At 49.0% G+C, this 25,237-nt stretch overlaps 1 protein-coding gene across 2 annotated transcripts in view; it reads right to left on the minus strand.

Annotated features, from left to right (window-relative positions):
- Positions 1-2,762: 2,762 nt before the first annotated feature.
- Positions 2,763-25,237, minus strand: part of UBIAD1 (UbiA prenyltransferase domain containing 1) — a 28,539-nt gene continuing 6,064 nt past the window's right edge. Inside the window, exon 2 of one of the 2 annotated variants that reach the window (XM_054445780.2) lies at positions 2,763-9,822. In XM_054445780.2, the coding sequence (XP_054301755.1) occupies positions 9,812-9,822 (11 nt within the window). In that variant the 3' untranslated portion in view covers positions 2,763-9,811. Of the gene's footprint in view, positions 9,823-16,270; positions 18,735-25,237 lie in introns of those variants that run through there. The other variant, XM_054445775.2, reaches the window with a different exon arrangement.

Raw genomic sequence — 25,237 nt, forward strand, 5'->3', positions numbered from 1 at the left:
CTCCCAGGTAATTAGCTCCCTAATACTCATCAGGTGAGGGGGATGGCAGGTGAGGGTCCTTCCCACACCCACTCAATGACATTTTCTCTTCTTTCATCAAAATTGTACAGGTGGGCCGGGGCACTCTCTGCTTTTGAAAAGCCCCTGGTGCCGGGCACAGTGGCTCAGCCCTGTAATCCCAGCACTTTAGGAGGCCGAGGCGGGCGGATCACGAGGTCAGGAGATCGAGACCATCCTGGCTAGCACAGTGAAACCCTGTCTCTACTAAAAATACAAAAAAATTAGCCAGGCGTGGTGGTGGGTGCCTGTAGTCCCAGCTACTCTGGAGGCTGAGGCAGGAGAATGGTGTGAACCCGGGAGGCAGAGTTTGCAATGAGCCAAGATCACACCACTGCACTGCGGCCTGGGCCACAGAGTGAGACTCCATCTCAAAAAAAAAAAAAAAAGAAAAAAGAAAAAAAGAAAAAGCCCCTGGTTAGGGGCCTGAGCTCACCTGCAATCAGCCCCCCAGTTCCGGCTGTTGGGGGAGACAGGCACAGAGACACATGTGTGAGGCTGGCTTTAGACCCTCCTGCCATCCCAGCCACCAGCCAACTGCAGCCACACGAATAAGTCCAGGAGAGCCCAGCCCAAATTGGCCACCCACGGGACCATGCGCAAACAGAAATTTGTTCTAAGCCACTAAGTCTTGGGGTGGTTTGCCATACAGCAATTCGTGACTGATACGGTTACCAATGCCCTTTGTTGAGTCCCCACTAGCCATCGCCAGCATCCTGGGTGGCAGGACTGAGCCCTCAAATGCTCTGTCCACTCTTACCATCTAGAAGCTGCAGAGCAGGGTGCAGGGTATGGTAAGGCAGCAGGAACATGGGAGATGGATGGGGTGCTAGGGCCTCCGCCTCCACCCCATTTCTGTCCCTCATATCCCAGTGAAATGTGGAGGGAGGTACCTATGGGGACAGAGATGGCCCAATCTCTGAGCTTTCCCATTTTGAGGGTCAATAGAACATAAAAATGCATCCCACCTGGACGAAGTGGCTCATGCCCATAATCCCAGCACTTTGCACTTAAGCCCAGGAGTTGAAGATCAGCCTGGGCAACATAACAAAACCCCCATCTCTACAAAACATTTTTTAAAAATTAGGCGAGGCATGCACACCTTTAGTCCCAGGTACTCAGGAGACTGGGGCAGGAGGATCCAATGAGCCCAAGAATTCGAGACTGCAGAGAGCTATGATTGCACCACCATGGCACTCCAGCCTGGGCAACAGTGCAAGACCCTGTCTCAAAACAAACAAACAAAAAAAGCATCTCTGATTCCAGCGAGGACCAGGAAGGCTGAGATAGCTCTTTAGGAGTCTGTACTTACATAGCCGGTCTCAAAGCAGAATAGGGCAACCAATGATGCATGCAGCCAGGTCCCTCTCTGAACTGTTCCCCCTAGACCAGGTGCGCTGGCTCATACCTGTAATCCCAGCAATTTAGGAGGCCAAGACAGGCGGATCACTTGAGGTCAGGAGTTCCAGACCAGCCTCGCCAACATGGCGAAATCCTGTCTCTACTAAAAATACAAAAATTAGCCAAACGTGGTGGCGCGTGCCTGTAATCCCAGCTACTCGGGAGGCTGATGCAGGAGAATTGCTTGAACCCGGGAGGCAGAGGTTGCAGTGAGCTGAGATCGCACCGCTGCACTCCAGCCCGGACGAGAGAGCAAGACTCCATCTTGAAAAAAAAAAAAAAAAAAAGGACTACTTCCCCTAAATTCTTAATTCTCTCATACAGCTCCTCAGGTCCTCCCTGAGGAGGACAGCAGCCCACAGAATGGATGGACATCCCTCTTCTCATCTTTCCCCGATCAAAATGTCCCCATCTTGTGTAGCACTCATTTTAGGCCCTGATCCTCTGTTCTCCATGGTGACAAGCAGATTTTTTTTCCTCGATGAGAATCTCCTCAGTTATGTGCTTGTATTTTAGCAAGGACCTTTGAGAAATATAAGGCCTTCATTCAGAGGACTAATGGTGGAATCTGAGGCACAGAGGCAGGTTGATGCAGAGCTATTTAGGTGCAGGAGAGCCTCAGAGCTCCCATTAAATCATAGCCATGGCTGACCTGATGGAAGAGAATGTATTGTACTTTCCATGAAAAGTTTTCACCTGCAAACCAGTATGCTGCTGTCAGGGGTAGGGTTAAGCCCTTAGGGATACGCTTACGCCTGGGCAACATAGTGAGACCCCCGTCCCTACAAAAAATCAAAAAATTAGCCAGGCATGGTGGCATGTACCTGTGGTCCCAGCTACTCGGGAGGCTGAGGCAGGAGGATTGCTTGAGCCCTGGAGGCTGCAGTGAGCTGTGACTATGCCACTGCCACCCCTGTCTGGGAGCAAGACCTTGTCTCAAAAAAAAAAAGAATGTGTTTAGCAAATCACCGGATGGATGGATGGATGGATGGATGGATGGATGGATGGATTGATGGATGAAGCCCAAACAAGAATGGAACAAAAGACCTTGATCTCATCAGCCCTTGACCTCATCCAATCTTCCAAACTCTGGGAGTCCAGGCAGAAGACCAGAGGTCCCCAGCATTCCTTCTTTGAAATGTCAGCTTAGGGCCCACTCCAGGTGCAGATCTAAGAGAGAAGGAAGGCGTCTCCTCCAAGAACTAGTCCTCAGCACCCACTGCCTTGGACCAACAAGCAGCTTCTCCCCAGGGCTGTCCCAGAAACACTGGGGCAGGGGGCAGGGGGCAGGGGGTGCTTCCCTGCACCCATTCTATCCCAGACCCCAAGTCCCACAGAAGTGCATGCTTCTGGAAAGAGCCTGAAATGGTTACACCATTCCGTCTCCGTTTCTTTTTCCCCCTCCTGCGCTTAAGTGCCTATTAGGGACAAAGGGACAGGAATAGAGGACAATAACATCTGTTTCTCCAACAAGCTGGTGACAATGCGGATCTGGAGGCGGAGCGTGCGTCAGCACTGGGGCCCAGATGCAGCCCTGCAGCTGCAGAAGCAACTGGCACTCCATCATTTATCAGGGAGATCACCCCCCAGTCAGCAGCTCCTCACTCGCTGGCATGTATCCTCACCCGGGGAGCCATCGCTGCTCTTGCTAGATCAGGCTAACCTCTCACTTTTTTTTTTTTTTTAATCTCTGGTGGCTTTCAGGAGGAACCTGGAAGCCACAACTCCTCCAATGTTAGTCCTGCCGTCTCAAGGTTAGGACCAAGGATGGGACACAGAGCATGGCGGGAAAAGCACTGGGTTAGAAGTCAAAGGACTTGGCTTCTCATCCCAGCTCTGCCATCAGCTCTGAGACCTTGAGCTGCTGGGTCTGTTTGGGGACATTGAGAGCAAGGTGTTTAACTTGCTGAAGGAGCCTCAGTTTCCTCATCTATAAAATGGGAGCTATCATACCTCAGTCATGGAATTGTTAAGAGTCTCAAGTGTGGCCGGGCGCGGTGGCTCAAGCCTGTAATCCCAGCACTTTGGGAGGCCCAGGCGGGCGGATCATGAGGTCAGGAGATCGAGACCATCCTGGCTAACATGGTGAAACCCTGTCTCTACTAAAAAAATACAAAAAAAATTAGCCAGGCATGGTGGCGGGCGCCTGTAGTCCCAGCTACTTGGGAGGCTGTGGCAGGAGAATGGCATGAACCCAGGAGGTGGAGCTTGCAGTGAGCCAAGATCGCGCCACTGCACTCCAGCCTGGGCGACAGAGCGAGACTCCGTCTCAAAAAATAAATAAAAAATAAAAAAAAGAGTCTCAAGTGTGAGAACACACATATATGATCCTAAGTCGGCTCAGACGCAGAGTGACTGGGAGCAAGGGGGTAAGCCACAGCCATGTGTGTTTCTGCAGGTGACTTGGAGGCCACTTGTGCCTAAACCTGACTCCAACGCCCAGACATGGCTGAGATGATTTACATCAGTCAGACTGCACAAAGCAAATAGAATCAACCATCCATTCACCGGGTGTGGTGGCTCACGTCTGTAACTGCAGCACTTTGGGAGGCCGAGGCAGGTGGATCACTTGAGGTCAGGAGTTCGAGACCAGCCTGGTCAACATGGCAAAACCCTGTGTCTACTAAAAATACAAAAATTAGCTAGGTGTGGTGGTGCGTGCCTGTAGTACCAGCTACTCAGGAGGCTGAGGTGGGAGGATTGCCTGAGCCTGGGAGGTCGAGGCCTCAGTGAGCGGTGATCTTGCCACTGCACTCCAGCCTGGGCCACAGAGTGAGACCATGTCTCAAAAAAAAAGACAGAAATTTTGAATAAACAAAAATTTTTTTTTGGCTGGGCACAGTGGCTCATGCCTGTAATCCCAGCACTTTGAGAGGCCAAGGCTGGTGGATCACTTGAGGTCAGGAGTTCGAGACCAGCCTGGCCAACATGGTGAAACCCTGTCTTACTAAAAATACAAAAAATTAGCCAGGCATGGTGGTGGGTGCCTGTAATCCCAGCTACTCAGGAGGCTGAGGTTGCAGTGAGCCAAGATCACACCACTGCACTCCAGCCTGGGTGACAGAGGGAGACTGTGTCTCAAAAAAAAAAAAAAAATCATAAAGGTTATTAGATGTCTTCAATGGAAAACCAAGCATTGTTTGGAGCACAGCCTTCCTGCTATTTGACTCCAGCCTGGGCAACATGGCAAGACTCTGTCTCTACAAAAATTAGGCTGGGCATGGTGGCTCACACCTGTAATCCCAGTACTTTGGGAGGCCAAGATGGGTGGATCACCTGAGGCCAGGAGTTTGAGACCAGCCTGGCCAACATGGTGAAACCCTGTCTCTACTAAAAATATAAAAATTAGCTGGGTGTGTTGGCGCGCACCTGTAGTCCCAGCTACTCGGGAGGCTCAGGCAGGAGAATCTCTTGAACCTGGGAGGCAGAGGTTGCAGTGAGCCGAGATCGTGCCACTGCACTCCAGCTTGGGCAACAGAGAGACTCTGTCTCAAAAAAAAAAAAAAAAAAAAAAATCCATCAAACTGTGAAGACCCCTGAGCCCCTGTCTCTGATGGAGCCCCTCAATCCTACCTCTTCCCCCTCTTCTCCAACACCCAAGGCCACAAGCATGACAAGCCGGCCACACGCCTGGGTGGCCCAGAGGAACCATGGAAAGGGTTAAGGGAAGGAAAGTCGAGGAGGAGAGGCGGGAAAGAGGGTGGGAGATGAAGACAATAACAAAAGAGGCAGCTGTGACTCTTTCAACATTTTAAAAGAGATTGAAATTGAAAACGAGATTTATAAAAGGCAACCGATCACGCTTTGCTCCTCCCTTCAAAAGAAAGAAGTGTTGAAAATGAAAAAGACTGTTAACCAAATGAGTGCTGCTTTTAGAGTTGGAAGAGAACTAGTCCGGGCCACGTGTGGTGCTGCTGTGCAGCGGCTGTGATCCCAAGCAAGTCACTGAACCACTCAGCCCATCAAACAAGCCGAGCATGCACCTCTCAGGGCCACAGGGAGGCCAGCGTGAGACAAGCACGGAGAAGGCTTCAGTGAACCCCAAGTTGCTGCCCGGATCCAGCGTCTGGTGGCTCTCACTGTGACTGTGGTTAGGCGGCCTTGACATGCTGCTGTCACTCCCACCACTGAGAGAGACAAGGGAATGAGTATCAAGGATGACCCAGGGCAGGCAGTGGGGTTTCCAGGGCAGGGCATCTCCTGGGGAAGCCCATCTTCTCCCACCTCTCATGCAGTAAGATTGGCTGCAGCCACTGTGATGGCCTAGGGCACGGATCACACCGTGCTCTGCCCTGCTTGACTGACTTGGTTATCTTCGCTCCTCACCATCCCCTCCCTGTTCCTTCTTAGAAATGGAATGGCTCTTCTCAGCACAGCCACCCAGCCTCCGTGCCAAGCTCGCAGGATAACGAATGGCTCCACCTCCTCCTCGCCTCCGTCAGGAGGGGTTCTGAGCAACCCTCTGCTCACAACCCTCTGTGGTTTCCCCTTTTCCTCCTTGGAGCTGCATGGAGACTGCTTGTCCAGACATTGAGATGGCTTTACCAGGTGTCGCTCATTGCATTGGGTTCCCTTCATGTTCGGCACCTACTGAATACCCAGGATAATAACTGCACCACTGCACACATGCACATGCATATGTGCACACATGCACATGGGAAAGTTTTATTTATTTATTTATTTATTTTTGGAGACAGGGTCTCACTCTTGTCACCCAGGCTGGACTGCAATGGCACAATCTCAGCTCACTGCAACCTCCACCTCCCAGGTTTAAGTGATTCTCCTGCTTCAGCCTCCGGAGTAGCTGAGATTACAATATGTGCCACCATGCCCGGCTAATTTTTGTATTTTTAGTAGAGATGGGGTTTCGCCACGTTGGCCAGGCTGGTCTCAAACACTTGACCTCAGGTGATTCACCTGCCTCGGCCTCCCAAAGTGCTGGGATTACAGGCATGAGCCACTGTGTCTGGCCCAATTTTAAAAAATATAATAACAACTCTGGCAGGGAGAAATAGCTCATGCCTGTAATCCCAACACTTTGGGAGGCCAAAGTGGGTGGATCACTTGAGGTCAGGAGTTTGAGACCAGCCTGACCAACATGGTGAAACCCTTCTCTACTAAAAATACAAAATTAGCTGGGCATGGTGGTGCATGCTGTAATCCCAGCTACTCGGGAGGCTGAGGCAGGAGAATCACTTGAACCCAGAAGATGGAGGTGGCAGTGAGCCGAGATCCTGCCACTGCACTTCAGCCTGGGCAACAAGAGCAAAACTTCGTCTCAAAAAAAACAATAATAATAAAAGTAATAGTAACAACTCTGGTAAAACAGACATCAGATGTTTTCCAGTTTTCTTCCCTTGTTGAATGAACCTGGACTGCAGCCCAAGATGTTATCTTTCCCTTGTACCTAGAGATTCCTAAAGCCTCTCTGAAGGACAGGCCACTCACAGCCACATGTGAGACCACCTATCTCTCCATCCAGGACTTCTTCAGCACATTCGCCTTCAGGGCTGTGAAGCATTCGAATGAGAAGTCACCTTGACAATCTTTGACCCCAAGGCCAAGACCCCAACTTTTTCATAGTCACCCCACCAGGATTCCCATCTCAGCACAACCAGGCTTGGCTCTCCTGACAGAAGGGCTGCAAATGGGTCATCCTTCGGGTTTCTGCATGGAACTTATCCTGGTGCCAGGGCAGAGTCCCTTGGAATCACCAAATGGACACCCCCGATACACACAGTGCCATTCAGGCTACTATTCAGGCTACTATAGCAAAATACCATTAAACTAGGTGGCTTATATACAACAGAAATGTCTCACGGTTCTGGGGGCTGAGAAGTCCAAAACCAAGGCAGATTTGGTTTGGTGAAGGCCACTTTCTGGTTCATAGATAGCGCCTTCCAGCTGTGTCCTCCCGTGGAGGAAGGAGCAAGGCAGCTCCCTGGGGTCTCTTTTATCAGGGCACTAATACTCTACCCATGAGGACTCTACTCTCGTGACCTAATCACCTCCCAAAGTCGCCACCTCCTAATACAATCATGTTGGGGATTAGGCTTCAACATAGGATTCAACATTAGGATTCAACATGAATCTGGGGGGACACAACATTCAAACCACAGCAGAGAGTTTCACAATGAATAGTTGTTTCTTTTCTATCTCCCTTACTATCATATAAGCTCTGGGAGCATAGAGATCTGGTTTTGTTCATTTTCTATGTTTAGTTTTAATATAGTTCCTGGTACTTATCAGGTGTTCAATACATGTTTGTTGAATGAATGAATAAATGTACCAGGCACTGTGCTGAGTATTGGGAAGAACATGGACCCTCAGCCATGGGCCTTCTGCCTTTTGGTAGGAAAGTCTGAGATTACACAAAAAACAACATTCTAAAATAGTCATCCATAAGAAAGGAAAGGGGGCTGGAAGCAGTGGCTCAGGCTTGTAATCCCAGCACTTTGGGAGGCTGAGGCGGGCGGATTGCTTTAGCCTAAGAGCTGGAGACCAGCTTGGGCAACATGGTGAAATCTTGTCTCTGTAAAAATACAAAAATTAGCTGGGCATGGTGGTGCAAGCTTGTAGTCCGAGCTACTCTGGAGGCTGAGGTGGGAGGATCACCTGAGCCCAGGGAGATTGAGGCTGCAGTAAGCCATGATTGTGCTACTGCACTCCACCGTGGGCTACAGAGTGAGACCCTGTCTCAAAACAAAGGTGGGGACGGGGGGAACTCACTTTATGAAGTGCCTACTACATACCAGGCACATGCTAAGTACTCTGTGAGCACTACCTTATTTAAACCCAAAATTACCCTACAAGGCAAATCCTATCATCCTCCCTTGCAGAGGAGGCACCGGAAGCTCAAAGAGGTTATGTAGCTTGTCTGAGGGTATCCCAGGGGTGAGTGATTGAGCCTGGACTTCTATCCACCCAGTGCTGCCAGACTCGAAAGCCCAAACTCTTTCCACTTCACCAGTCAAGCTCCAGGAGTGATATAAGGTGTGCCTGTTTGTCTGTCTGTCCTCTGGAGAGTGTAAGTTTCCTGAGGATAGGGATCAGGTCTCATTTACCATTATACCTCCCAGAGCTAAGCAAGTGCCTGTAACATAGTACTTGCTCAATAAATTGACTGGTCTTGCAGCCACCTGCAGATGGCACCAGAGGAGAGCTAGTCATAGATAGTGAATTGATCATGGTCTGGAACAATAGCGCATGGAGAAGTTCATCTCTTCTGTCCTCATTCCCCCACAGCCTTTATGCCTCTATGTCTTACACATGGCTGTGAGTGGCCTGTCCTTCAGAGGGGCTTTAAGAATCTCTAGGTGCAAGTGTCTATGTTGACGCTTGAGGTGGCAGGATAATGTACGTATGTAGCTTTTGCTATTAGCTCACTGTGTGTCCTCAAAAAGCAGGGGTGTGCCTCATTTATCTTGCCTCCTGGGACACAGCAGGCTCTCAGTAAAGGTCTTTGGCCAAGGCAAGTGTCAGCTGGAAGGCCCTCGTTGGTGACCATGGTGACCTCTGACCCCCTCAGCACTTCCCCTGAATCTGAGGGCCTCCCACCTGGTATTCCCTTGGCCTCAATGTGGCCCAGGGCTGAGGGGCTCCCCTGACTCGCAGGAGACTTGGGCTCAGCGCTCCTGCTTCGCGGGATGCTTTCCCTGGCCTTGTCTCTCCAGGCCATTCATCTTGATTAGGTATTGGCAGCTGTGGATGATTAAACACCCCGCCATTCTCTCGTTTGTTTCTCAGCAAGGAAGTGTCGGAGTTTTCATTCTGCAGAAGGCTTTGACCTTGGCAGTGGTCAGAGTGCCCTTGGCACACCTGCCTCAATGCTCCAGTTGTCTGACTGCACAGCCAAAAAAGGCTGACTAAGGAAAACTTTGAGTCTTACTCTCTCAGGCAGCAACAGGGGGGCTTTCTCCAGCTGGGGGAATTGAGCTGTCCATCAGCACCTTGGTTTCCATGGAACAGTCACCTCTCGTGGCCACCTCTTCCGAGAAACCTTGATTGCCGCTCATTGTCACCTCTTCCTGGAAGCCGTCCTGATACCCAGCAGCCCCATCTCTACCCTGATGTTCTGTGGTTGTTTATTGTATGGTTCACGTGTGTCAACCTCCTCTCCCTCCACACAGCACACAACCTGAAGAGTCGAGTATCCTGTGTCCCGAACATGCATACAACTATCAGCTCCAGGTGCTGCCCACCCCGAGGCGGGAAGGGGCTCACTTCCCTCTCCTCGAAGGTGGCCAGCCCCATTCTCAGGAGACTGGTCTAGAAGGCAGGTCACTAGGCAGTTTCTGGGAGCTTGAGCACTGGCTGCTCCCATGCCCCTGATGTGGGCACTCTGCTTCAGTGGCTAGATGAGGACTGGAAGAGATGAGACAAACGAGGACAGACAGATGAGGGGACAGGAGCATAAATTTAACCTGAGACTGAACCTTTGCCTCCATCATCGTGGGTAGGCAAGAGCCACTCTCCATTATCTGGGGATGGGCAAACTTTGACTTGTAACTTTGGCCCAACCAGCCACAGTAGGTTAGACCAACAAGCTTAGTTACTATCCCCACAGAGCTGGCCCCTGGGGGTGTTGGTGGGAATGCCACCAGCCAGGAAGCAGGCATCCCACTCTGATGGGAACCACCGCCGTGGCACTGGCACATGGGCCACCTCTGTAGGCCTATAGCTGGCCCCATCACTCACACACTTGGGAGCAGCTAAGGGCAGACCAGTGGATTGAGTCCCTTACAAGCAAGGAACTGTAGGGCAAGAAGAGAGATGAAGGGCAGTTTGCACTGAAGGCTGGGTGTGGTAGCTCACACCTGTAGTCCCAGAACTTTGGGAGGCCAAGGTAGGACTGCTTGAGGCCAGGAGTTTGAGACCAGCCTGGCCAACATAATGAGACCCTGTCTTAATTTTTTAATTAAAAATAATAATAATAGAAGAACTTGCACTGAATTAGAGCAAGATTTGAATCATAGTTCTATTGCTTACTAGCCAGATGACCCTAGACAAGTTTAATAATCTCCCTGAACCTCAGTTTCCTCTCTTATGAAAAAGAGACCTTAATATCCAATTTGTGGGGTTGTTATGAGCACTAAAAGAATGTATTTAAGCATCAGAACAGTGCCTGGTCCATAGTGAGCATTCAACAAATGATAGCTTTATTACTGCCATTCCCTCGGCCAGTCATCCAACACTTATTTATTTAGAAACTTCTACGTGCCAGGAATATGAGCTGGATCTTAAAAGCTCTTAAGAGTTACTGCCATGGGGCCAGGCACAGTGGCTCATGCCTGTAATCCAAGCACTTTGGGAGGCTGAGGCGGGTGGATCACCTGAGATCAGTTCGAAACCAGCCTGGCCAACATGGTGAAATCCCGTTTCTACTACAAATACAAAAATTAGCTGGGCATGGTGGCAGGTGCCTGTAATCCCAGCTGTTTGGGAGGCTGAGGCAGGAGAATCACTTGAACTCAGGAGGCAGAGGTTGCAGTGAGCCGAGATTGCGCCATTGCACTCCAGCCTGGGTGACAAGAGCGAAACTCCATCTCAAAATAATAATAATAATTAAGTTACTGCCATGGTTCTCCTCTACTCCCAACCCCAAGTGGAACTCACCTGTCCTTACTGACAGCTGATGTGATGCAGTGGTCCAAACTCTCACACCTGTCAGTCAGCCCTAGAGGGTCCAGCCCCTCCCATGTAAACTCAGTCATTCAACAACCAGTTACTGACTGCCCGCTCTGTTGCACCATGCACTGTGCTAGTGCTGAGATGGGCTGGAAAAGAAAACATGGTCCTTATACTCTAGTCCTACCACTTACTGGGAGAAATTGACAATAAACATGTTGGCAAAATAATAGGTGAGTAACACACGCTATGCTTTTGTCTTCCCTGTTAAACCCATTTGTGATCCTAATGGGAGGCAATTCTAAGCCAAGCTAGGGGAGACAGGGGCGAGGATATGGCAGGACCGTGGGAGTGTGGACTTTGGAGGACCCCTTGAATCACACCACACAGAGCCCTGCCCCTCGGGATCCCTTAACATCATAGAAGGGCCCAGACCAACTTGTGTTACCCCACTCAGCCTGGTTGGGAGCATGTGATCGAGGCCCTCACTGTTCCTCCCAGAGCTTCAGCATCTTCTGAAGTGAGTCTGTGCCTTGCAATTACAGCCTTTCCCTGACCCCAGGAAGCCGTTTGCAAGCCTCCTGATGAGCCCAGACTCAGCCTTTGCCCCCTCCTCAGGCAGGAACCCGACTTGGTTTGTACCACCATTCGCCATCCTAGCTTAGTCACTCACAGTGGGAGGGCTGTCCCAGTTTGAAGAAGGGCAGAACACAAATGTCAACTGGCTAGAACCCAAGTGCCAGGTTCTTGCCAGAGGCACTCCTTTTACACCAGCCTGCACAGTCTGGAGCCCATAATGAAAGAGGCTGACAGTCCATTAGCAGCAGAGTGGTCCGCAGGGCTCAGAGGAGAGGAGCTGTCATCCCTCTCACTTCAAGGGCTTTCGAGGTGAAATCAACTCTGTGAGAGTGTGTGTGTGTGTGTGTGTGTGTGTGTGTGTGTGTGTGTGTGTGTACATATACATAAAATCTTTTAAAAAAAGAATATCAATCACAGCTGTTCCTGTTAAGATGGGTAGACAGTCAGCAGTCTGACATCAAGAAGAAATGTCAACACGGCTCTTGTACTCTGTCCTCCCAACCCCTGGGGCAGGTCTGAAAGACTATCCTGTAATAACAGAACAACTGAATCACAGGATTGCAAGACCCTTAGAGGTCTTCTCATCCAACGCCTTTCTGATGTGACTCTTCACACCCATGTTCCTGACGAGGAATCATCTTTTCGCTTGAATGCCTCTAGTCACAAGGAACTCACCCCCAACTGAGACATTCTGAACATCCCCCTCGCTGATTCCTCTAACGGCTAAGAAACCTTTCCTGATCTGGCCAGGTGTGGTGGCTCAAGCCTGTAATCCCAGTACTTTGGGAGGCCGAGGCAGATGGATCACCTGAGGTCAGTAGTTCAAAACCAGCCTGGCCAACATGGTGAAACCCCATCTATACTAAAAACACAAAAATTAGCTGGGCATGGTGGCACGCACCTGTTAATCCCAGCTACTCAGGAGGCTGAGGCAGGAGAATCGCTTGAACCCTGAAAGCAGAGGTTGCAGTGAGCTGAGATCGCACCATTGCACTCCAGCCTGGGCGACAAGAGCGAAACTCCGTCTCAAAAAAAAAAAAAAAAAATGAATGAATGAAAGAAACCTTCCCGAGCTAAGAGCTTCAACTTGGGGACATATAACTTCTACCCATTAGTCCTAGTTTTACCCTTTGAAGCCACACGCAAAAAAAGGTTAAAAAAAAAAAAAAAAAGTCCAACCCGTCTTCCTGAAGACAGCCTTCTTGTGACTCTCCTTTCCAGGCTGACATGGCTTTATGTGCCCCCACCCATCTGCCAACCGCATTCTGGACAAGATCCACTTTGTTGATAACATCTTCAAAGTGTGGTTCTTATACTGAGAAATGGAAATCTCTACCACAGCTGTTACCAATGCAAACACACACACGTGCACACACATGCATATAGAAAGCAAGCTCCTATACTTGTCTTTTCATCCATTCCATATTTTTTTTTTTTTTTTGAGATGAAGTCTCGCTCTGTCACCCAGGCTGGAGTGCAGTGGCGCGATCTTAGCTGACTGCAACCTCTGCCTCCCGGGTTCAGGTGGTTCTCCTGCCTCAGCCTCCCGAGTCACTGGGATTACAGGTGTGCACCACCACGCCCAGCTAATTTTTGTATTTTTGTAGAGACAGGGTTTTGCCATATTGGCCAGGCTGGTCTAGAACTCCCGACCTCAAGTGATCCACCCACCTTGACCTCCCAAAGTGCTGGGATAACAGGCATGAGCCACCGTGCTTGGCCCCATTCCATACTTCATAGCATGTTGTCAAATGCCTTGCTGAAATCCAAGTATATTATATCCACAGCATGTTCTTGATCTCTCACCACATTGATTCTATTAATATCTAGAGAAAAGAAAGAAGGAAAGAAAGTGCCCAGGAGTGGCCCCAGCCCAGCATAAGAAGAATGACAGGGATGGGCAGAATTTCTGCCTTCCTTATTCTGGACGCTAATTCTCCTGTTAATTCTAGCTCAGATCACATTAACCTGCATGGAAGTTGGAGCTCATTACTGACTCAGACTAAGCTTTGGCCCAGGTCAAAGGCTCAGGTGTTGGTTTTTTTATTTATTTGTTTATTTAGGAGACACAGTCTCGCTCTGTTGTCCAGGCTGAAGTGCAGTGGCGTGATCTTGGCTCACTGCAACCTCCGCTTCCTGGGTTCAAGAGATTCTGCCACCTCAGCCTCCCAAGTAGCTGGGATTACAGGTGCTAATTTTTGTATTTCTTTGTAAAGAGAGGGTTTCACCATGTTGGCCAGGCTGGTCTTGAACTCCTGACCTCAAGTGATCCACCCGCCTCGGTCTCCCAAAGTGCTGGGATTACAGGCGTGAGCCACCGCGCCTGGCCTGGTGGTTTTAATACAGGAGTAACGGAAGTGTTAGTAAGACAACATAAGACATATTCATATCTTTTCCCACCCGACTCCAGAAGAAGCCAGCACCAAGCTTCCAAAGGTCCCCTGAGTGGGATTCAGCGCAAAGGTCCTGCAAAGGGTAGAGAAGAAGGGAAATGCTTTGAGTAGGGGAGGTGGATGGGGCATTATCGTAGGTAGAATGGTAGTGCTCCAAGACTGGGCAGAAATGTGACTGGAGTAGCAGGATCTATGCCCCACTGGTACTTGTCACCAGAAAGAGGCATTGTGAACCCTTCTAGAGGAGCAGTGTCCAGACAAGGGCAGATTCCAGGGCCAAACCCCAGCATCCAGTAGCAGAGAGGTGACCTTACAGATGGTAAGCAAAAATCCTTGGTTCTGGCCCCACAGAGGCCAGGAGTTCTGGGTGATCCCAGACAGATGGGAGGGTGCTCAAGAGGTGGCTGGCATTGAGTTTTCAGCCACCTGACTGGGGAGCAGAATAAATCTGACTCAAAGAAATAAAGGCAGCCAGGCACGGGGGGCTCACGCCTGTAATCTCAGCACTTTGGGAGGCCCGGATGAGTAGATAGCCTGAGGTCAGGATTTCGAGACCAGCCTGGCCAACATGGTAAAACCCCGTCTCTACTAAAAATACAAAAATTATGCCGGGTGCAGTGGCTCATGCCTGTAATCCCAGCACTTTGGGAGGCCAAGGCGGGTGAATCACAAGGTCAGGAGTTCGAGACCAGCCTGGCCAACATGGTGAAACCCCGTCTCTACTAAAAATACAAAAAATTAGCTGGGCATAGTGGCGGGTGCCTGTAATCCCAGCTACTCAGGAGGCTAAGGCAAGAGAATCGCTTGAACCCAGGAGGCAGAGGTTGCAGTGAGCCGAGATTGCGCCACTGCACTCCAGCCCGTGCAACAGAGTGAGATATATATAAAATATACATATACAAAAATTAGCTAGGTGTGGTGGTGCGTGCCTGTAATCCCAGCTACTGGGGAGGCTGAGGCAGGAGAATGGCTTTGAATCCGGGAGGCAGAGGTTGCAGTGAGCCGAGACAGCGCCACTCCATTCTAGCCCGGGCGACACTGAGATTTGGTCTCAAAAAAATAAAATAAAATAAAATAAATAAATAAATAAATAAAGACAAGTGATGTCAGATTCCAGAGTCACTGAGAAAACTCATACCACCATATCTCCATGGCTGTCACACCATGGCTCTCCCCTTCTCTGATGTTTATGCTGTTGATTTTGGGACCTCAGTGTATTGCTTTGTATTTATTCACACTACATTTTTCTTTTGACCCATCAAAGCAGCCTTTTGATTTATGAGGCTCCTAATTGTCATTTTGTAAGCTCTTCCTCCAAGGTTCATGAAACCTTTCATTTTGGCTGCCTCATCCGAGTCATTAATAACAGGTGTTGAATCCAGCTGAGCAAAGGGCAGAGGGCAGGGCTCCAACTGCTACTAAGGGCTCCTTCCCAGCTGCCACTGATGTGCTGATCAGTTAGCTCTCTCCCACTGCCTGCTCAGTCTCTCAGGAATTTATCTAACTCCACTGTTATCCATCCCACGTCTCTCTGCCTTGTTCATAGGATACATTGTCCAATGCCTAGCTGAAACCCACATGTACTCAATCTACCTCATGTTCTCCATCTAGCAGCACAGTGACCCTATCAAGAAAAAGAAAAATGAAACGAGGTTAATCTGGCCTGACTGCTGACTGGCTCTTGGCAAATCCACTGTAGCTACATGCAGCCCTCAATGCTTTTTTTTTTTTTTTGAGACAGGGTCTCGCTCTGTCACCCAGGCAGATGTGCAGTGGCGTGATCATAGCTCACTGCAGCCTCGACCTGCTAGGCTCAAGTGATCCTTCCACCTCAGCCTCCTGAGTAGCTGAGACTACAGGCATGCACCACCATGCCCAGCTAACTTTTTAAAAATTTTTTTGTAGAGATGGGGTCTTACTACGTTACTTAGGCTGGTCTCAAACTCCTGGGCTCAAGCAATCCTCTCACCTTGGCCTCACAAATTACTGTGATTATAGGCGTAAGCCACCACACCCAGTCCCCGCTGCCTTTTCTAAAGGCCCATCGAATCTGGTCAAACCCTACCCAAACTCATCAGCAAAGACCAGGTGCCCCTCCACAGAGCCTGAATGTCCAATGTCACTGCCTTGGTCTCCCTGAGATTTACAAATCAGAGTTCACAATCAGACAGTAAGTATGAGGAAAGCAAAAACCAGAAGCCAGACCACTGGCGAACATTTTCTTTCTTCTCTTTTTAATTAAGAAGTCTAAAGAAAACCTTCATTGACTCAGGGAACATAATACAAATTATGGTGACCTGCATATAAAACCTGGCAACAAATTTGGCCTTTGGGAACATTTATATATAAAAATGTGCATTAAAATCCGCACCAGGGCACACTGCAGAACTGACAGCCCTGATGGGAGTGACCACAAGGCATATGTGGTCCGTGGACGCAGGAAGCCCTTGGTCCTCCAGCCTCAGGGTGAGCCCTGCATGATAATGGCCTACTCCAAGGAGAGGTCAGAAGGCAAAACCCCTGTGGGAACCAAAATGCCACAAGCCTGGTATGAAACAAAAATGGTGCTGGGAAGGACTGGGGAGAAGGTCATCTTTCTTCCTCTTGTCTCTGGGCTCTGCCCACCATTAGAAGACTCTGGCTCTCTGCTAGACAAACCACCTTTGATTTAACTTTAGAGGAACTTTTGCAATTTTCAAACATGTTTTTTTCCAAGTAAACCAATCAATTCGAACTCAAGGTTCCATGTCATAATTAGCTTGATCTGAAAGATTAAGAACTAGTTCTTACATCATTTTCTGCAGGCCATGACCTTAAATACCTACTAGAATGGCTATAATCACAACAGAAAACAATGATGACCATTTCCAATCTATGGTCCTGGATCAAACGCAACTGAGCAATTCTGGCGCAGAAATTACACTTCACAGACAATGCAATGAAATGCAGCCAGGATAAATGCTGGAATTGCCCCACTCTGAGTGTGATCTCACTGAAGCCCTCAACTATCTTTCCACAAAGCCCCGGGGAGAGGCAGGGTCAATATTGCACATGTCTTCAAGGATGAAGACACAGCCCCTTCACTGGCAGGGGCCATCACTCTGGCTGAACAGAGCTCAAGACTGTTTGTCCACTGGCTCTTCATTCACTGGGTCCCTGCTCTGCCCATCCTGTGGCTCTGTGGAAAGTGGCAGCTGTCCCTGACTCGCTGCGAAGCTACTGCTCAAACAGTCTGGCTCCACAGACGGGAAACACACAAATGGAAACACCATAGAGGTGGAGAGGTGGAGGGTGGGTGTGGGGAGCATCAGAAGATGCAATCGGGAGGGAAATCCTTGAGTATCCCACAAGGATGGTAGTGCCTCTACCGTTTCAGGGCTCCTGATAGTTACTGAAAGGGCTGGGAGTCCTTCTTGTCACTCTAGTAGATTCAACAAAGGGAAAACAGCCACCCTACTGATTCCTATCCAAAAGCAGTGATTTTCTCAGTTGCCTCCAGAGTGGTTTTTTTTTTCCCTCCCAGTCCTTGGCTTGTCTTGCTGCAGGGTAATCTGACACTTTTCCTCAACTGTGGCAATAAGTGAAAGGAGAGAGGAACAAAAGCATCTGAATCACAATTTAGGCGAAAAGCTGACAGCCACACAGGCTGTTAAGGAGGGACTCTCTCTGTCTCAGGCAGCATATCTCAGGACACAGGTGCTGAGAATAAGAGACAGGTAGCCCCTGTGTTAGTGAGGCCTGGCACCAGTCATAGCACATCCTAGGAGACCAAGAAAGCAGGACGACACTCTGCCTAGTTATTAGGGTCTTTTCGGGAGAGGAGGCCAAACTGGGCAGCTCCTTTACAAAGTCTGGGGACATTTTGTACAGAACAAGGAGGAACTAAGTCCACTTCACTGCAAAGTGACCTGAGAACACCCTCTAGTGGAAATTATTAATAAAACAAGGACCATGCGCCTAATTCACCTTCTGATACAAGAATGGTTTTTAAATTCCCCATAAAATGGAAAAAACAAAAAACAGAAAAACAACATATTATCTTTAAGAACACAAAAACAATTTTTAAAAGGCAGGAGTTCCCACCCATGCTTAGTAACCTGACTGCCAAATCACATTCCTTCCTCAGAGACTCTGACTTCAATATATTCTAAGAAAGAGAGACATGTCGTGGGGGGAGCTACTTGTCCCCTTAAATTTTGGGCAGACTGCCTGCTGGTGCCAGAATGATGCCAAAGACATAGAAAAGTCCCAGCAGGAGGTTGAGCTTGGCAGTCCTCTGGGGCAGTTTGTTGAAGGCCTGGCTTCGGAACTGTCTCTCAAGGGAGAAGGCCATGGGAATGGTAAGCAGGGGGAGTGCCAGGCTGATGGTGCAGTGTGTGGCCAGGATGCTGAAGACCAGGTAGGGCAGGAAGAGCAGCGTGTTGTAGAGAATGTAGGAGAACGTGGGGCCGATGAGGATGGCCAGCGTGACGATGCCAGCCTCCCGGTCGGACTCCATGTCCCTGGTGTTGTTGGAATGGAGAATGGCCTCAGTGCTAAGGGCGAGGGGGATGGCATAGACCAGTGGGAAGATAGCCAGGGACCCCACCTGGATGGCGTAGGCGAACATCACAGCCAGCGGGCCAAAAGTGATGAGGATGATGAGGTCTCCCAGAGCCACGTATTTGAATCCAATTCCTGCGGCCAGAAAATCCAGAGAGTTGGTGTGAGACCAAGGCTGGAAATTTAGGGACTGTTCACCAGTGAAGAAGCAGGCCACTTCTGGCTGAAAATGGTAAATCCTTAGACTCTGCAGGTGGGCACTCATTTCGTCCCTTAACCCCACAGAGCAAATTCTGATTTCTTCTCCAATGACACAGGTGCAGAGAGAATGCCCAGTGAGGCCTCAAGTCCCTCTTCTCAGGTTCATACCCAAGTTTCCCTTCCTACTGTCCCCCAACAGAGCTCTGCAACATAGCAAACTGGGCACCCACTATACTCTTAGTTCAATGGGAGAGCCCAGGAAGGATCTAAAGGTCTTAGAATCCAGTTCTTTGCTCTCTTTCACCCTTCACTAACCCCTGCAAGACCCTGTGAGATCAATCCCTCACAGAACAGCCACTCCGGCCTTCTACTTTTCCACCTCCTTCCCCTACAATCTCAAGGCATCTTCTGGTTTTAAAAACCCCCAGTGAATTTCAGTGAAATTTCAGGGTCCCTAAACGTGCACCCCTGCAACAAGCAAAACAGCAAAGACAGGAGAGTCATAACGCTGCTTCCCTCCTCTGTCTCCCAAGAGGTTGAAACTAAACCACCCCTGTCTCCTGTTTCTGTCCTGCTCATCTACTTCAAAGCCTGTCTAACCCACTTCCTTCAAAACTATCCATTCTCTCCATCCCCGGAGCCACCCTCCATCCCCCTTACCCCATTCCCAAATCTACCTCATGGTCATCTTATGCCTGGGATACTGCAACATCCTCCAAACTGGTCTATCAGCTTCCCATCTCATGACCCCTCCCCCTCTCTATCCCTAATCTAATCTCTAAAAAGGCGTTAGAGTGAACCTTTAAAAATAGGAATCTGGCTGGGCGGGCACAGTGGCTCACACCTGTAATCCCACAACTCTGGGAGGCCAAGGTGGGCAGATTACCTGAGGTCGGGACTTCCAGATCAGCCTGGCCAACATGGTGAAACCCCATCTCTACTAAAAATACAAAAATTAGCCAAGCGTGGTGGCACACGCCTGTAATCCCAGCTACTTGGGAGGCTGAGGCAGGGGAAATGCTTGAGCCTGGGAGGCAGAGGTGGCAGTAAGCCAAGATCATGCTACTGCACTCCAGCCTGGCAGACAGAGTAAGACTCTGTCTCAAAAAAATAAGTAAATAAATAAATAAAGGAATCTGACCACCCCCTCCCCCAACATACACTTAAACCCTCATCAACCACTCATCCTGGGGAAAAGAGTCCCAGATCTTTAACCTGGCTCACCTGTGGCCCAGCCCTACCTCTCCTGCCTCACCTTGAGCTCTCCTCCCCTCTTCACACAGATTTCTTCCAATCCGTCAGAGCCTTCGCACACCCCTCCCTTGGCCTGGCTAACTCTACTCACCCTTTAAGACTTTAAAGACCATTCCCCAGGACCACCTCCTCTCACCCCTAAGCCACATTTGATCCCCTTGCAATATGCTCCCATGGCAATCTGCCTGACATGTTCATAAACTTCATCATGCTTCTAATTAATCTCCACCTTTCTCACTAAACTGTACGTTCCATGAGGGCAGGACATGTGTCTGGCTTGGTCACAGCTCACTCCCCAATACTTGGCACAAGGGCCGAACTGAACACAGAGCTACAGTAACAAGCACCTGGAATTTGGGAGCAAGGTCAGGAAAAATCTCCCACTCAGCCTGAAACAGGTAAAGCAGTATGGAATGAATGGAGCTGCCCACTGAGGGAGGTGACCCATGCACCTATTGCTACAGAAGCTTAGCAAACTCCAGTTCTAACCAAGCTACAAGATGTGGACTCAAGATCAGAAAATAAAGCTCTGGTTAGGCATTTTAACCAGTCTAAAATGACAGAAGTTCCCACTAGCCACAGGAATCAAAATGAAATAAAATGACAGATAACAACAGTCTTTAGAGGCTCAAAAGCCATAGGAGCTAAGGAACAAGATCCAGCCCAAGTTCACCTTCGCATCAGCAGCTGGGGTTCCTTGGTGCTAAATACGCACCCTTAGTTCTTTAGAACTAAGTATCTCCAGGGAAGGGCATTAAGGCATGGCCACTGACACTCTCCAACATTGGGCAAGCTAATTCTGCACCCTCAAGTCATATTTTTTTTCCTTCTATTTGGATAATTTTTATACCAAGCCATGTTTTCATAAATAATTTGGTTGTATGAGGACACGCCCTCCAGGAGGAAGTTCCCTCAAGCAGAGCACCAGCTCCAGTTCAGAATTAGCAAATTGACGTCTCTTGCAATATCTCACACATTTAAGGGACTACACTTGCCCAAAGATGATGCTGGGCAGGAATACTCCCAGCACAGACCTAGCCAGTTCCTCTACAGCTGCCCACTCTTGTTGTGCTTGTTTTCTCAGCTCCCCAAGTGACTCCACTGGTCTGGCTGTGAAAGAAAATGCAACAGCACTACAGCCTTGACCTTTGGCTGGATTCTCCAAGAACACCTCCTTAGATCACCTGGCAAAAAGCAATGTAAGTGGCCAGGTATGGTGGCTCACGCCTGTAATCTCAGCACTTTGGGAGGCCGAGGCAGGTGGATCACCTGAGGTCAGGAGTTCGAGACCAGCCTGACCAACATGGAGAAACCCCATCTCCACTAAAAACACAAAAAATTACCTAGGTGTAGTGGCACATGCCTGTAATCCCAGCTACTCGGGAGGCGGAGGCAGAAGAATTGCTTGAACCCTGGAGGCAGAGGATGTGGTGAGCCGAGATCATGCCATTGCATTCCAGCCTGGGCAACAAGAGCAAAACTCCGTCTCAAGAAAAAAAAAGGCCGGGCACAGTGGCTCACGCTGTAATTCCAGCACTTTGGGAGGCCACAGTGGGCAATCAACTGAGGTAAGGAGGTCAAGACCAGCCTGACCAACATGGAGAAACCCCATCTCTACTAAAAATCCAAAAAAAATTAGCCGGGCATGGCGGTGCATGCCTGTAATCCCAGCTACTCTGGAGCCTGAGGCAGGATAATCGCTTGAACTAGGAGGCAGAGGTTGCGGTGAGCAGAGGTCGCACCATTGCACTCCAGCCTGGTCAACAAGAGCTAAACTCTGTCTTTAAAAAAAAAAAAAAAAAGTGATGTAAGCAAGGTTGAGCAGAGATCTCTGTCCCCACCCCAAAACCAAGAGCAACCCACTCTGGGGAAGAAAAAGATCTGGTTATCTGACACAAGAAAACAGTAGAGCCCTTGGGGAGAAAGCCTTTTCCTAGCGTTTGATACATGGCCCAAGGCTCATGTGCTCTACCTGATTCAGAGATGTGGCCCATCTGGGAATTTCCTTTTAGGCATTCCTCCTCTCCCAACCCCATTTTCTGAATGAGCTTACACAGTGAAATACTGGGCCAGTTCTCCACACGGCAGCCAGAATGAATCTGTTAAGACGTAAATCAAAAAGTTGGCAATATGCAGAGCAACTGGAACCCTTGCTGGTGGGAGTGTAAAGAAGTACAACCACTTCAGAAAACAGTTTGGCAGTTTCTCATAAAATTAAACATCATCTGCCCTGTGACCCAGCAATTCCACTCCTGGGCATTTACCCAAGAAAAATGAAAACAAATATCCACAAAAAGATTTGAACATGAATGTTCAGACGTAATAGCCAAAATATGGAAGCAATCCAAATGTCCCTGAACAGGAGAATGGATAAAAAGAAGTTGTGGTATGTTACAATAGAATGCTACTCAGCAAAAAAAGGAACTACTGATACACACAACAACACAATGAATCTCAAAAACATCACACTGAGCAAAAGAAGCCAGACGAGAGTTCAGACTGAAATAAATACACATACATACATAGATAGTTCATAGTGAAAGGTTCCATTTATATGACCAGGCAAAACTAATCTATGTAAGAGGAATCAGAACAGTGGTTCTTTTCCTGTCTCTGGATGGGGGCAGGGAGTGTGGGATTGACAGGCAAGAAGCACTAGGAAGCTTTCGGAGGTGATGGAAGTGTTCTGGATGATGACAGGGGTGTGGGTTATGCAACTGTACACATTTATCAAAATTCATCAAGCTGCAACACTAAAAATCTGTGCATTTCACTGTGTGTCAATTATATGTCAATAAAAGTCAATGTTTAAAAAATCTTAAACCAGATTATGTCACTACTCTGCTCGATATATTTCAATGCCTTCCCATTTGTTCATTGGATGAATATTTACTAAGTAATATTACATGCCAGGCACTGCTCTGGGTGCTATGGGTTCAGCTAAGACCAGAGACAGAAATCCCTGACTGCAGGGAGGGAGCTCGCAGTCTAAGGGGGAAGATAATTAACCAATTAAGCACTTTATATGGCACGTTAGAAGGTAACATGTGCTATGAGGAAAACTAATGCAGAGAAGAGCAGCAGGGGGAGTATCAGGTGGGGGCACGGAGTGGGTGTGTAATTTTAAGCAAGGCCTCACTGAGCAGCTGACATTTGGGCAAATAGGTGAAGGAAGTGAGAAAGTGAACCACATGGTTAGAAGCAGGAAAGGCATTTCAAACAGAGGAAGCTGCAGCTACAAAGGACCTGAGGGAGGGGCAGGAGGGGTTGTGCATGCTCCTGGACTAGAAAGGGCAGTGTGGCTGGCCCAGGATGAGCAGGAGGAAAGGAGGAGGGTGGGTCAGAGAACTTGGGGGAGGACAAAAGGTGGGCAAAGAATGTAGGGCCCTAGGGAGTCACTGTAAAGACCCTGGCCTTTACTCTGAGCGAGATGGGACCCACTGAAGAGTTCTGAGCAGGACTGACAGGGCTGCCCTATATTTGAACAGAATTACTCTGGTGGCTGAGTGGGAACAGCCTGAATGGGAGCAGAACAGAGGTAAAGAGACCAGTTGGGAGCCTGCCACAAAAATCCAGGGACAGATGATCACAGTGGTGGCTGGACACGGTAAGAAGTGGTCAGATCCTATATGCATTTTGAAAGGAGAGTCAACAGAACTTGCTGATGAACTGGATGAGACGTGGGAGTCAAGGATGATGCCCACGGCTTTTGGCCTGAAGAACTAGGATGAAGCTGCCATTGAGCAAAATGGGGAAAAAGCTGTGGGTGAAGCAGGTTTCCTTGGGGAGAAGATCAGAATTTGGTCTCAGACATGTTAAGCTTGAGATGTTTGTGAGACAGTTCTAGGAGAAGTTGCTGAGTAAGAAGTTGGATATGAGTCTGGTGTTTAAGAGTCACTAGCTTAACAGATGGCATCTGAAGCCATGAGCTAAAATCACCAAGGGAGTACATGGAGACAGAGAAAATAGGCCCAAGGACTGAGCCCTGGAGGTTGGAGAGTAGGACTCGTTAAGATCGCCATGACAGAGACCCTGCCTAACTCACCAACTGTGTCTCATGCCCCCTCTGGCTCACACAGACCTTTCAGTAGATCCTAGCCAATGTCACACTCTCTCCCACCCACCACATTTGCACTTAGTGGTCCTTCAGCCCTGGAGGGCTCAGCATCGCAATCAGACTCCAATTCCACCCCGTGGCCAGCTCCTTATCCTTCCGTCTTCAAGTCCTAGTTTAAATGTCACTTTCACGAAGACAGCCTCTTCCCTTCACCACCACCTTGTACTTTCTATTACACCACCTCATTGATTTCCTTCACTGAACTTTTTACAATTGGCTGCCAGGCCACCACAGCCTTTTGGTTTTCCTCTTACTCCTCTGGATGCTTGCTCACATCCCGTTTACCTGTGCCTTTTCTTCTCCCACCTCTAATGTGGGAGTGTCCCAGGGCTCAGACCAGGACTGACTTTTCTACCAACGCTCCCTCCCTTGATGACCTCACCCAGTCCTACAACTTTATCTATAGACCAATGACTCCCAAATATGTAATCTCTAGCCCAGGCTTCTCTGAACTTGAACTACCCATTTGACATCTTTGTTAGGAGATTTAATAGACATTAAGATGTCCAAAGTTGGCCGGGCGCAGTGGCTCATGCCTGTAATCCCAGCACTTTGATAGGCCAAGGTGGGTGGATCACCTGAGTCAGGAGTTCGAGACCAGTCTGGACAACATGGTGAAACACCGTCTCTACTAAAAATACAAAATTAGCCAGGCATGGTGGCGGACGCCTGTAATCCCAGCTACTAGGGAGGCTGAGAATCACTTGAACCCGGGAGGCGGAGGCTGCAGTGAGCCGAGAAAATGCCACTGTACTCCATCCTGGGAGACAGAGTAAGACTGTCTCAAAACAAACAAAAAACAAAACAAAAAACCACGAAGTCAATCTCTTGCTTTTCCCCTAAAACTTGTTCTATCCCCAGCCTTGCCCTTCTCACATGATGACATCACTCCAGATGGTATCTTCCAGTTCTCAGGTCAAAACCTTTGAGTTATGCTTATGCAGCTATTGATAGGCAATGGTACGATTAACTGGGGCCTTAAAGATGATGAAGATATGACATTTACAAGGTGGACAGGCATGATTATTGGGCCACCAAGGACAAATTATGAAAAGGGAATATAGGC

This window comes from Pongo pygmaeus, chromosome 1 (assembly GCF_028885625.2).
Source record: "Pongo pygmaeus isolate AG05252 chromosome 1, NHGRI_mPonPyg2-v2.0_pri, whole genome shotgun sequence".
Lineage (NCBI taxonomy): Eukaryota > Metazoa > Chordata > Mammalia > Primates > Hominidae > Pongo > Pongo pygmaeus.